General features: G+C 46.1%; 1 protein-coding gene across 2 annotated transcripts in view; it reads right to left on the bottom strand.

Annotated features, from left to right (window-relative positions):
• LOC311580532 (uncharacterized protein) overlaps positions 1-14,433 on the bottom strand; it is a 283,282-nt gene that overhangs the window by 40,144 nt on the left and 228,705 nt on the right. For both annotated transcript variants that reach the window (XR_014773497.1, XM_084752189.1), the window contains one exon: positions 303-440. Coding sequence is in view for 1 of the 2 variants with exons in the window: in XM_084752189.1 (XP_084608315.1) it covers positions 303-357 (55 nt within the window). In the remaining variant the exon portion in view is untranslated. The remainder of the gene's footprint in view (positions 1-302; positions 441-14,433) is intronic.

Here is a 14,433-nt window from a genome sequence, read left to right as displayed (position 1 = left end):
AGGCAGGGGACTCTCCGGAAGCTCATGGAGCAGCTAGCCTGGCATACACAGGAACAGTGAGACCTGGTCTCAAAACACCAACACGAGATGTTGCCCTCTGACCCATATACAAGCATCATAGCATGTGTGCATCTGTACTAACACACATGAACTAAATCTCTCTCTCTCTCTCTCTCTCTCTCTCTCTCTCTCTCTCTCTCTCTCTCTCTCTCTCACACACACACACACACACACACACACACACACACACACACACACACACACACACATTGACCAAGGACATTAGAAAAGAAAATTCTCACCTATTCTGCACCCAGACACAGAAGAATCTGAACTAGCAAAGACATGGAAGACCATCACGTGTCCTGCAGTTGCAGCTCATCCAGTTGAGTCCCATGGGAAATTAGAGAGAATGGGCTCTGAGGCAGCAGGATGAAGACCTGAGGGGTCAAGAAAGAAGAGACACTTAAAATGAACAGGTGTAGAGAGTGTGGGGAGTGGCTGGCCAGCAACTGTGGAAGGGAAGGGACTAATCAGGAAGCAGCAATAGGATCTGGGGCACACACGGACCCTGTTCCCTCTTGCACATACTTGCAAGTTCCAGCTGCCCAGAACAGAGGTCTAGAGAGAGGTTTGCAGTGAGCACCGTGGATGAAAGAAGGAACACCCACTGACTTGGCCTCCAAGGCCAGGCATACCCTTGATGTGGCACCAAGAGTCCTTCCTCTTGGGTCCTGGGTCTCTTCCCTGGTGTCCTCCAGTTGTGATGTCATCCACCTCTCTGCTCTCTAGTCAAGTTTTCCTGTTCATCACATCTCTCAAAAACAGACTCAACCCTTCCCTATCTTAAAATATCTTCCCACTACCCCACATTTCCTAAAGTTACAGCTCTCTCTCTCTCCTCCTCCTCCTCCTCCTCCTCCTCAGACCCAGACTTCCCAGACAATTATCCATCCTCCATTCTCCATATGCTCCCCTCCTACACACACCCCAGTTCATACCGTGCTGCCTTCTACCCCATCCATGGGCTTGAAGAAGAAGAAAGACACAGTGATCTCCAGGGGCCTCTCTGCTATAGATGGACTGCACATTTTCGTGCCTGCCTTACTGGCATCTCACACAGATGAAGATCATAATCTTTCTCTGGGCTCCATCTTAGGCTCTCATGACCCAATGGTCTCCTGACTCCTACTAGGTGACTCCTTTCCAGACCTCCTCCCACTCATCACATCAGAATCCTGACGCCCTCTGGAGGTCATCTCTGATGTAAGGGACCTCTCCTCTTCCATTCCTGAGCAAATATCGGCACATCTTATCATTCTGGGCTACCTGACACCCCAACCACCGTGTGTGTGTGTGGGGGGGGTGATGAATACGTGAGCATATTTGTGTGTGGAGGCCAGAGGTCAACATTGAGTTGCATTCCTCAGATGCCATCGAATTTAGTCTTTGAGACAAGGTCTCTTCAGTTAGTCTGGAGCTTGGTAAGTAGACTAAGCTAGCTGGATGGTTAGCCTCAGGGAGCCCCTTTGCCTCCTCAGCACTGAGATCATGAGTTTACACTATTGCTCTTTGCCCTTTGTATGAGTGTCAAGCACTTCCCATACTGAACCATCTCCTTGGGCTAGCATCTGTTTCTTGGATCCACTTTTTTCTTCATTCCTCTTCCCCCTCAGAGCTGTAGTGGGCTCCCCCAGAACAGAGAGATTTGCCTGGGATCACAGTTAATCATGCTGACTTACAGTGATCAGAGGGAGGAGCCCAGTATGGAAGCATTTCCTCTCTATCTCATATAATCATGCTCTATCCAGGAAGGTAAGGCATTTGACATTAATAATGCAAGTGCCACTCATCATCACTGACATGTGAGGTCCTCTAAGCAATTTTCTTTCCACTGGCAGGGTTGGAAAAACAGAAATAAGATCCCATGAGTGACCTCAGAAACCCCTAAGGACAGAGTCTTGGGAATTTATAAAAGAGGGAGCTTCTGCCTCTTCCCATCTCATCTGATTAACAAAGGGAGCTGGTGACAACTGAGGATGGACAGAGACAGGCAAGAAGAAACTTCAAAGACTTGGCTTCAGCTGTCAGTAAGAAGTGAGGACAGCAGACAAGACAGACAGGCTCCCTAAAACCATCCACCCACAAGGTCTGTCACATGAAATGCAGAGACTGCTAGGAGGTGAAAGGCAAGAGAAGTTCCTGACAGATGCATTTCAGCCCAGTGAGAAAACAAAGGCTCTGTTGGAACTGTCCAGGGTGCTAGAAACTGGTTGGGGCCAGGAGAGACATTTGCATGTTGCCTGCATACCACTTTGCTCTGGAGGCTGCTGTCAGAGAGAGAGAAAAAGTGAGATCTGGTTTTTACGCCACACTTCATGGCTGAGACAGTACTCTCTGCCTTGACCTTCTCCACAGCACACTGAGATATCCGTAGACAAGTGTGTTCTCTGCTGAGAGAAGTCAGGCTCACAGAGAATTACAGAAACGACTCTGTTCCAAGAAAAGACTCCATCATATGCCCAAGACCATCTGATGGGTCATGAAGGTGTTGTGTATCCTATGATAGGAAAGACAGATGGAGATTGAAAATGTAGCTCCAGGACACCAAAGAGATGACAAATGTAGAGAATAAACCTGTGCCAGCCCATCCACATACTGGGAGGTGACATGAGATGTCGGTAAGTCTGGGAGGCTTCCTGGACATAATAACTTACTGAAAAGTATAGAAGGAGTCAAAGAATAGATGCTGAAAGCCAAGCCTTGGAAACACAGTGCCTATTCATCAGCAAGGTAAAGAACATGTGTGGCTGGGACACTGTTGGTGCTCCACATGAGTCTCTTTTCCTGGGGCTCATGTTCATCATCCATCCATATGGATATCAATTCCCATGACATACACTTCCCCCCTCCTCAGAATGATTGGTCCAGCTGATGGGAGATACTTCAGCTAGAATAAAAGAACAAGCCCATCATTTATAGAATCATCTGGTCTCCTAAAAGTGGCAGCTGTGGTATCCTGCCTCAGAGCAGAACATATCTCTCTGAATGACTTTAGACTCTAGAGCTCCCTAAATGATGCACAGAGGAGGAGTTCATATTCTCCATGAATCATGCCCCTTTGCTATTTGACTCTTCCCTCTGCTTTCCCTGACTCATCAGAGGGGTCTCTGTCCTCATCTCTGCTTCTAAGAACTATCTATTATACAGAGGGGAAGGTAATCTGGGCTGAAACAGGCATATGGCCAAGGCACAAATGTGCGAGAGCAGCAAGAGGCTTAGAGTAGACCGGCTGTAGTGTGTCTTGAGGAACATGTGAGTGTGCAGATGGGATGCAGTTCTCTGCTGGGCATCTGACTCAGTTACAGTTCATCATTCCACTCCCTCTGGTTCTCTATGTGGCTGCTTTACCTCTGTTCTAGAGTCTGTCTAGGCCATGGCATGGGTTCATAGAAGCAGCAGAAGTTATAAATTATTTGGTTTCTTCGGTAGCATTTCTACATTGCAAGAGGAGGAGAAGAAGGAGGAGGAGAAGGAGGAGGAGAAGAAGAGGAGGAAGAGGAGGAGGAGGAAGAGGAGGAGGAGGAGGAGGAGGAGGAGGAAGAAGAAGAAGAAGAAGAAGAAGAAGAAGAAGAAGAAGAAGAAGAAGAAGAAGAAGAAGAAGAAGAAGAAGCCAAGCCCCTGGAATTCTCTAATTTTCAAACCATAGCTCACTACAAATCACTTCCATCTCAGGAAGAGCAGATTACCTACAGAAACTATCTTCATCACCCCTTGCTCTCCTCCCCTGCCTGCCCTCTTTGCTAGCTCTGTTTGCTTCTGCCCTCCTTCCTGGCCTCTGCTCATAAGGTCTTGCCCCTGGGTCTCTCTTAGCACTTGGTTTTAATTCTAAAACTTTCCAAAGCAAATGAAGCTCTTTAGTCATAAAGTCTGGCTGCCAAGGAAAGAATGCTAATTGGAAACTGCTTTCTCAGGGTCCTGGGGAGTTTGGATACAGTTATTTTTCTTTTGTCTAGTATGTCATTAGCATAGCATAGACTCAGAAGAGCCAGAACACAAAATGGCCCCAAATAGGAGAAATGAGTGCAAGAAATGCCAGCCCCTATGCCAGGAAGAAATTTCTACGCTACAAATACTAAAGAGAATGGCCCAACTGGAAGCTATTAAATCTGGTACTATTTCCTTTGAGAAGACAAGGTCATAGAGAGGAACACACACACACACACACACACACACACACACACACACACACACACACACAATCCCAGGTACCCAGATAAGCCTCATAGTTTAGGGCAGGTACCATGTCTGGCCAGCCTTGCATGGACACTTGGGTTCAAAGTAAAGTCTTAACCCCGCACAGTCATATGTGTGAAGGTTTTTTTGTTTTGTTTTGTTTTTAGCATCATGTAAGAAGAGAGCCTCAATTGAGAGACAGTTTAGAAGAGACCACTTGTGGCTATGTCTAGGGGTTAGAGTCTTGATTTTTAATTGGTGTAAGAAGTCCCAGTCCTTTGTGGGCAGCACCATCCCCTAGACAGAGGGTCCTGAACTATACAAGACAAAAGAAATCTAAATGAATCCAAGGCAGGCTGCTGCATGGGTGTTTTTCTGTCTTTATGGAGATGATATGTATGGCTAGCTGCATGAGTTTCTGGCTTGACTTCCCCTCCAGGAACTTAAAATTATAAGCCAAGGAAAGTCCCTCTTTCCGTCAGTTGCTTTCTGCTCAGGGTATTTTATCACAGCAACAGAAATGAAACTAGAAAGGTTACTGTATGTGCACCAGGCCCCTTAGTGGTCCCAAGGCAAATCAGTACAGAGCTTTACAGGAAGCAGGACAGAGGTGCCAGAGATGAAGTAGGGAGGGCCAGCCCCTGGGAGAAGAAGTGCCTTTTCCTCCTTTTCACGGCTGTGTAGTAAGGCTGTGATTCCTTGACGCTACCGTCTGAAAACCAGGACAGGTACACCTTCCCAGATTTCATGCCTTTCCTGCTTCTTTGGGTTTTGTTAACAGAAAAGCTTAGAGGGGTCCAGCAAAGATAACGATTTGCCTGAAAATTCTGTGGACTGTTGCAGAATACATATGGTTAAAGGATTGGGCTTAAACAGAGCTTGGCTCTGAGGAGCCCTGGGGACTGTGATCGCAGGTGTTAATGTCATCCTGTCTGAGTGCCACTGAAGGATCAAGAGACTTCAACAGATTGTTTTTATGTATGAGGAAAATAGCATCTACCAGATGCCCTAGGGGGGCGTGAGAATAACTGCTGTGCCCTTTTCCACTCTGCAGGAGAGGAGCCTGGTCCTGGGTGAAGAAGTGGGATGCTCTCCCTAGTACAAAGGGAGACAAGTGCTCTCAAGATCTATGTGGGGCTCACAGTCTACAGGAACCCGCCCAAGACCTCTTGCCAAGAACTGCCTTGTCAGTTTTCACAGGTGATTATGGATCTATTGAACCTGGGGACTTCTTAGTCCAAAAACAGAAACGCTATCCTTTGCTAGATACAGTGACTCCCAGAATCTAGGAGGTAACCCAGGAACTGATATCTCAGTAGGCAGCGAAGTGGCTCTGCCAATACTTCAGTGAAGCTGAGCGATCTCCTGGTGGGGGTCTGCCCTTACCCTGCATAGCAGCCATTGTCACCTGGAGGCCATGCTTTTCGGGACAGTTTATATTTAAATCCATTATTAGCAACACCTGAGAGGAACAAAGGAGCGGGTCCTTCTCCCTTGTAATCGCTTTGTCCTGAATGTCATCTGACTTTTTTGGAAATAACACAAGGATGAGACTGAGTATCCTCCATTGCCCTGGAAGATTTCTAGACATAACCTGCTGTTCTTGGAGCTCCTGGTTTCCGGAATCTGCTGATGTTGCACTTGCACCTACTGAACTCTGCCACACATCTGAAACAGCCCCAGAGCTGCACTGGGTTCCCTGTGAGAGGGATGGAATCAGGGAGAAAAGGAAGGAGGGAGGGAGGGAGGGAAGAAAGAAAGGAGGAAGACATTTCTGAGCCAGCCTCCAAAATTCAACTAGAGAATGAATCTGCTGAATAAGCAACTTTTTTCCAGGACCCAGGAAAAGAGGAACAAAAAGTGTTTGGCCGTTGCAGGCCCCTGACTGTATCAAAGAAGCAGTGGGTGATGAGTGACGTGACGTGCTGGCCCTGCAAACATGAGGGCTCGAGCTCCGTCCCCGAGAACACATGTTGTTTGCTTGCTTGTTTGTTTTTTAATGCAGTGCATAGTGGTGAGAACCTGTCATCCCAGCACTGAGGAAGTAGGGATGGGGCAGTGAAGACAATTGGCCTCCCCGGACTCACTGCCAACCAGCCTCGCTTTCTTGGTGAGTCCCAAACCAATGAGAGTCTTTGTCTCAAAAAACACTGCTTGATCTGTAGCTTACATGCACGCATGCTCACATGTGCACACGCATGTATACATGCACATGAGAGAAGGGGGGAGAAGGGGGAGGGAGGAAGGGAGGGAGGGAGGGAGTTATTCTCTGAATACAAATAAGCAAACAGGAAAAGCCTTATGCTTAGAACTCTTGAAATGGACAGATCTCTGAATTTGAAGGCAGCCTGGTCTACAGAGTAAATTACAGGACAACCATGGCTACACAGAGAAGAAAATTCTTTTTAAAAAAAAAATCCAAAACCAATCAAAGCTTGAGAATTGTTCATTGCTGCATGCGCAGGGAGCTGGTGGTTAAGGGACAGTTCTTTCTGGCCCTCTTCTGACTTAAACCACAATATCCTGAGGTTTAGCAATACATCCACTTGATCTTTGCAAGACTGCAAATAAAGGAGGCCGCACCCTCAGGAGTGCCATTAGAGTGAAGGTCTCTCAGCCCCTATTGTTAAAGAACATTCATTACCAGGTTCTCATATAAAAGCCAGAGCAGGGAACAGAGAGAAGTTGGCAATGTTCTCGGTGCTTCTTATGCAATTGCCTCTTGGGGCTCATTAGAGCTGCTTTTGTAATTTGCCAGCTATAAATTTCTCCCGATGCTCTCCCAGCCCTGGAAGGAGATTGGCCACTCAGAGTTGGGGTTCTGTGCTGAAACTGCAAATCTACCCAGTGACCCAGAGTCGGTGGCAGTCTCTCAGATGGCCACTGTGGACTCGGTAGCATCCAGACATCAGGGGGTAACTTTTCTAGTTTGCTAATTATTTCCCTGCCCTCTGCAGATTGGGTTAAAAGACAACTTCCTATACTGTGTCAGGCAGCACCTGCCTTATTCTCGGCTAATTTATTTTAAATTGGTTTAGCACAGACTTTTTGCCCCATGATGTCTACGGAGCTATGAATTCATTTCCTCATCTCCCCTCCCAAATTTGATCAAGGAATGAAAACAGCTATAAAGCTTTCCAGCCAGTCTTTGAAAGCACAGTCAGAGAGAACCGAGCCAAGCTAGTAGTTCCCAAACTGGGAAACAAATATTTCAAAGGATTTTGTGTCTGGGAAGAAATGGCAGGGCATGAAGTTGTACAAAACGTGACATCTGATTGTGGAGAAGAATGAGCATTCTCCGTCCTTAAATTCATGCGGGACACCTGGCCACTCTATACATTTTCCTTTTTCATATAATCCTCCTTACAGCCCAGTGAGGATAAGCATATATTAATCTGATTATATATATATATGTATGTGTATATATATATATATATAATTTTTAAGACTTTAAATGATTTGCCTGAGATGACACAGCTGGTGAGATTTGAACCTAGGGCAGTGCAATTTCAAAGCCGCAGAGGCTTTTCTCCTCATCTGTATTCTGAAATCCCTCTGCTCTCAGCCTCCAAGCAGCTCAACCAGGAGGTGATTTGGGGCATTAAAAAAAAAAGATTCTTTGCTCTCCGACAGGACTCGCAATGGGGATCCTTGGACTAGCCAACACTCCCCCATTGTGCTGGAAATATTCACGCCACAGAAGTCTCCATTTATGAGGAGCATTTCTGTACCACATCTGCTGTCTAAAGCAGAGCTGGCTTCTGGTATGGCTGCTTCCTCAGCTGTGCTGACGAAGGGCCGGTGAGGTCGAGAGTAGCCTGAGAGGACAGAAATTTTGTGATTGGCATAACGTGTAAGATCCAATGAAGACTCAAAAACAGGCTGGCACGATGGCATTTTTTTTTGGACACCTCACAATCCAATCTAAGAAAAAAAAATCACAAAGATGATCATGAATTCATTCAAACAAGACATATAAGGAGGGGTTGGGAGGCTGGCTAAGTGAGTAAAGGGCTTGCTTGCTTTGCAAGCATGAGGACCTGAGTTCTATCCCCAGAGCCCATGTTTAAAAACAAAAAAAGAAAGAAAGAAAGAAAGAAAGAAAGAAAGAAAGAAAGAAAGAAGGCCAGATATAGTCCCACTGTTGGAAGATAGACACACAGGAGGATCCCTGGGGCTCACTGCCTACCAACCTAGTCTACTGCATGAATTCCATGCCAGTGAGAGACATAATTTTTAAAAAGGTGGACAAAACCTGGCAAATATTAGATATTGCCTCCGGACATCCACATTGCTCGCATACACACGCATACATGTACATCAACATACAGAGACAGACAGACAGACAGACAGACAGAAATGAAATCTACTTCTTCAGCATTTGACTCCCAACTGGTCATATATATCAAATTGGATATTAACAAATTTGATATAACCAGAGGCTCATAGAAACCTGAGCATCCTGGCCTTTCTACTTTCTCTGCACCCCTAAGTCCACCGTATGTTTCAGTCAAAGTCAGCCTGCTGGAGGACATATAAGGCACCCCAGGCAACAAGCCTCTGGATACCAACTGCCAACTGAGAGCCACTGGGCCTTCAAGAGAGGTCACTCTAGGTCTTCTGGCTAATGTGGAAGTATGAGAGAGCCAGCAGGCCAGGCAACCCAGAGGACTGAACTAGACAAAATGGCTTCTGTTTTAAGACACAACCCTTAAAGGATGATCTTTAGCATAACAGAATCCGACCTAATGCATCTGCTGACTGTTACATACCTTGGCCTCCCAAAAAGATACAAAAAGCCATAGAATGGCAAGCAACCAAGGCAAACAAAAAAGACAGAAGATGTACAAAATGACAGAGAAACCCCTGAGAACTTTGGGGACTCGGAGTGTGACAGTCATCGTTAACATGCAGCTCTCCTCTGGCCCAGTTCATTGATCTTTCAACTACACCAAACTCTTTCTCTGAAAATTTTAGCCTAACTGGACCAATTCCGTGGTCCCATTGTAGTCGCTAGCCCTGGGGGAAACAAGTCAATTGGAGATTTCAGTTAATAATAAATGAAGGGTTTTTTCCAGCCTGCTCCTTCATTTCTCCCTCACTCTCAGATCTCTCCTGCAGGTTACTGGAGTCAGCCAGCAAACTAGGGGGAAAGTGGATGAAAGCACAGACACAAGGTACAGCAGTGCTGTCTAACTGGAGGGTGTTTTTCACCTTCAAAGTACATTGACCATAAATTACAGATGTACTTCCACGGCTCACATGCCTATGTAATGTCTACCTTTGAGGCCCTTGGTTGAGGAGAATGTGTTAGGGTTGATTTTTTTTTTTTAATGTAATCTGAGAATAATGCGTTTCACTCGGTGCTGAGAATGGGGCCACTCAAGACAGGTAATTTTTTTTTTCTTGGTAGGCATTAAAGATCAGTGTCCCATCTTCTCCACTGAAGAGAACTGAAAGTCTCCTCAGACAAAAGGCTGAAAAGTGGCTGCAATGGCTATTCTCGCATTGCTGTACCACAGCGATGCTCAACTTGTGGGTGGAGCCCCACCTTGGGTTGAAGGACCCTTTCACAGGGATCATGTGGCAGACATTCTGCATATCGGACATTTACATCATGATTCGGAACAGCAGCAAAACTGCAGTTATGTAGTACAAGGGTTGCAGAGTTAGAAAAAGGTTGAGAACCGCTGCTGTAACAAAACGCCTGGCACAAATGTTTTAAGAGACGGAGGATTTATTTGGCTCTTGAGGGAGGATTTATTTGGCTTCTGGTTTTAGAAAATTCAGCCCATCATGGCAGGAAGGGCATGGTGGAGCAGGGTGCTTCAGCCAAGAAACAAAGCAAGGGGAGTGGTGCCAGTGGGCTGACTTTCTTTCTTTTTCCCCTTTGGCACATCCAAACCCTCGCCCCAGAGAATGATGCTGCCCTCAGTTATGGAAGATTTCCACCCCCACCCCCTCTACCACCCTTGCCTTGGCTAATCCTCTAAGAAACACCATCACAGACATGCCCAGGGGTGAGCTCAATCTCCTGGAAGATTCCAAATCTAACCAAGTTGGCGACGAAGACGGACCAACATAGTGACACTGCCCTCCTCCAAGCGTACGTGGTGACCACATCTTTGTGTCATTTCACACTCGTCTCATCCGTGTACTATTAGAGATTCAGAAGTCAGACTAGAGATTGCTGTGCTAGCCTATGGGTACACAGGACCAACACTCTGAGGGCACACAGCTTTATGATGATTCAAACGTTTAGATGCCACCATATTGTCCCATCAATACAGGAGCCATGAATGGTAGTAAGGCGGGGAAATGATGTGGAAAGTGGGATCAAAACTTCCATAGAAAAGAATGTAAGAGAGAGGCTTCCAAGAAACAGAGCATGCACAAAAGATAACTATCCAAGCGACTTTCGAGGGTCCCAATCTGCTGGCAACAGGGGCCATGGAGCCTTTAGACTTCCTCTAGCTCTGACCAGTCCTGCTCTTGGAAACCCTTTTCTTCCCGCAATAAACCACCTCTCCCACTTCTCTCTAGGTGTACCCATCCAATTCCTTATTCTTGGGAAACGAAACTCTGGAACCCCCGCCTGGCGCCCACAGGACCTCACCATCTTCCTATCACTGGAGGTAATGTTGGCAGTTAGTAATGTAAATCCTGGTGTGTCCTCTGTTGTTGAGGCCACATTCCTCCCTGCAGGATTTGCTGGAGCCCGTTGTACTGGTTTCCGGTTCGTTTTTCACTATCTTCCAACAATTGACTTTTACTTTTGTTTGACTGAATGGTAGCATGCGCTTGTGGCACACAACAGGAAGCTGCAACGCACGGATGTGGTACTCAACGATCAAGTCACAGAAATTAGTATATCCATGATCTAAATTCTTATTTGTTGTGCTGGTAAGAATAGTCCCATCTTCTCTTCTGGATAGTTTGGGAAATTATTACTTCATATACATTGACTTTGGTTCGCCCTACTTCACACACCAGAACGGAGCCCCATAAATAAGGATACTTTGTCTTTGTTGACTAATTTCTCCCTGTCTGTCTTCTCTCCCACCTTCTCTCCTCAACCTCCAGTAAATACTAGTCTACTCTCAACTCCCTCAATCAGCTGTATAAACATTTTTCTTCTTTCAAACGTTCTTTGACAACTTCATATGTGCATGCAATGTCTACCAACCTGTATTCATATGTGCATGCAATGATGTCTACCAACCCGTATTCATATGCGCATGCAATGTCTACCAACCTGTATTCATATGTGCATGCAATGATGTCTACCAACCCCTATTCCCTCTTCAGCTCTTCCCCACGCCCTCCCAGCTTCATCCAACTTCCTGTCAGCACTGTCTGTATGTGTCTGGGTATGGGGCCGTCCCGTGGAGCACAGGAATCTAGCCAGGAGACAGCTCCCTAAAGGAAACCAACTCTGTCCCCAGTAGTCTTCAGCTGCTGAAGCTCTCCAGCTAGGCAGCTTTTTAAAATTCTTCATGAGCGACATCATGTTTAATATGTGTACTACATTTCTGTGTATGCTGTCACGGGAAGGATTTCATCAGGGTGTGTGTGTGTGCGCGCTTGTGTGCGTGTGCTTGTGTGTGTGTGTGTGTGTGTGTGTGTGTGTGTGTGTGTGTGATGGATGTAAGCAGGTGCATATGTACCACAGCACAGGTGTGTATATTGGAAGGCAATGTGGGCTGTTAGCCTTTGTTTTCCATCTTGTTTGAGGCACGATCTCCTGCTGTTCAATGCTGCATACACCAGGCTCTCTGGGCTGTAGCTTCAGTGACTATGCTGTCTCTGCCTCTTATCTGGCCATAAGAACATGGTATACAGACACATGTGACTACACCCATCTTGACATGAGTTTGAGGGACCAAACTCATGCCCAGATGCTTGAGCGGCAAGTGCTTTCTCCACAGAGCCATCTTCCCAAGCCCAAGACTTTGCCCTTGTTACCGCTACACAGTGTCCTGCTGGATGCACGTAACACATGCCCCTTACTTATCGACTAACTCATGACTATTGTGAACAGCACTGCCATGAATGGGAGAGTGGTTCTCTCTCCTCCAGTGCTCTGAGTCATTTTCTTTGGATGCATGCCCAACAATAGGGTTGCTAGATGGTATGGTTGGATTTTGTGGGGAACCCTCATACTAGTCTGCACAATGACTATAATAACTTATATTCTTTAAGAGTGCTCCCCTCTCCACATCCTTGTCCATTTTTAGTGTTTTGTCCTTGTGATATTAGCCGTCTTAACTGCAATGAAGGGGTGTATTTTGTGGTTTGATTTGCATTTCCCCAACGGTTAATGTGTTAAGCACTGCATTATACAGCTGATGGCCATCCGCCGGGTCATCCTTTGAGAAATGCCTATTCAGAGTATTACATGACTTTTAATCATCAGTTTGTTTGCTTTGATTCAATTTGACTTGATAATTAAATTGTTACAATTTTTATTTTGCTTTGTTTGGTGAGTTAATAATTTGATGGGAGACAGAGGCCACACGGCAAGCTCTTGAAGGGGATCAGTCTGTGCTTGCCCAGAAAGAACACATAACCAGCTTAGCTTAAGTAGTGTTAGCAAAGGTCCAGAGCCTAGACAGGCACACAAGGAAGTGTGACATGCCCAGCTGTCTTTGGCAATCCATTCCCCAATGGCAACATCCATCTCTGATTGTTAATTTTCCTCATCAACTTCGAAGGATGTACAATCACCATGGAAGCACACACTTGACCTGTCTGTGAGGAAGTTTCTGAGATGTGGGCATCAGCAGCATCTGTGAGCTGAGAGCAGGACTGAACACAAAGAACAAAGCTATCTTTCTCTCTCTGCTTTTGATAGCAGATGCAATGTGACCAGCTGTCTCCTCCTGTTGCTCTACCCCTCGTACTGAGCCAAAACCAACACTTCCTTCCTAAGTTGCTCTTGCCACTGTGTCTTGTCATGGCAACAATACAAGTAACTAGCACAAAGTCTAGGAGGGAAGGTTACCAATGGCATCACATCAAGTGGTCCCATGAGCCTCTCTACCTACCTAGGTGGCTTCCTGGCGGAGGACCCACACACCACCAGCCTTCAGCCCAACACAGACCAACCCCTCACAAACAGCCAAGTGATTCCCTACCACTCTCACTCAGTCTGTGTCATAGAAAACACACCAGTAAAGTTACCCCACTGATAATGGTGCCCTATTTTGTGATACTGGCCAGAGGAGGGCACACAGTCGTCTGGAATTCTCTCCAGAAAAAGGCAAACCACAGCACTGGGTCCTGGCTCCAGCAGCCACGAGAGACCGACTTGCCCCTCCTCACTGCCGCTACTCTTGCCTTCTCCTCTGTTTGTCCCCTTGGATCCAGTCTCCCAAAGAAGCAGTTGGCATGATACGAAACCTTGATGGCGTCATCCAACTGACTGAGGGGAAGAGAAGAGTGTACACCTGTAAGAGACAATGGGGATTTCTGTGTTTCCCACTCCTCTACTGGCTCAAGGTTTTCTTTTCTTGGCAGCACAGTATTAATCTGATAGGAAGTGTCTCATTCTTGATCTCTAAACAGTCTGGGGGTGGTGGCCTCCTCCCTGTGAGACAGCACCTCCTGAGCCTGAAGTAAAGGCACTAATTGATTTTTATCAGTTTGGTGAAATTCTGGGTACCAATATCACTGTGAAGCTTTTTCGGTAGCTAGAAAACTAAGAATATTTACATAAAAGAGGAGGCAACTAATAAACTAGCCACTCTTACTTCCCCTGGAGAGTTTGTGCATGAGGATAATAAATTTGAGAGGTTCAGTGCGGGATTGGAATGTCAGAATTATTTATGTACAGCACTTTTAAAGATGGTAGCCATAGGGGCTGGAGAGATGGTTCAGCAGTTAGCAGCACTGGCTGCTCTTGATTTCCAGCACCCACATGGAGGCTGGACTGTCTGTAACTCCAATTTCAGGGAATTCAAAGTCCTTTTCTGGTCTCCATGAACACCAGGCATGCACAAGCATGCACAGACATACATGCATGCAAAATATCCTCATACACACAAGAAAAAAACAAAATAAAAATTGAAAATTGAAAAATAATAATAAGGTAGCCATAGCCAAGCTCTCTCCACAGCCTCTGGCATGATGTCAGAGAACATTATGACTACAAGGAGACAAGAAACTGAGGCAGCTTCCTAAAACTGAAAGGCAATG

Source organism: Acomys minous (genome assembly GCF_964271855.1).
Source record: "Acomys minous genome assembly, chromosome: 13".
In the NCBI taxonomy this organism is placed as follows: Eukaryota; Metazoa; Chordata; class Mammalia; order Rodentia; family Muridae; genus Acomys; species Acomys minous.
This window is presented reverse-complemented; position numbering and strand designations above follow the sequence as displayed.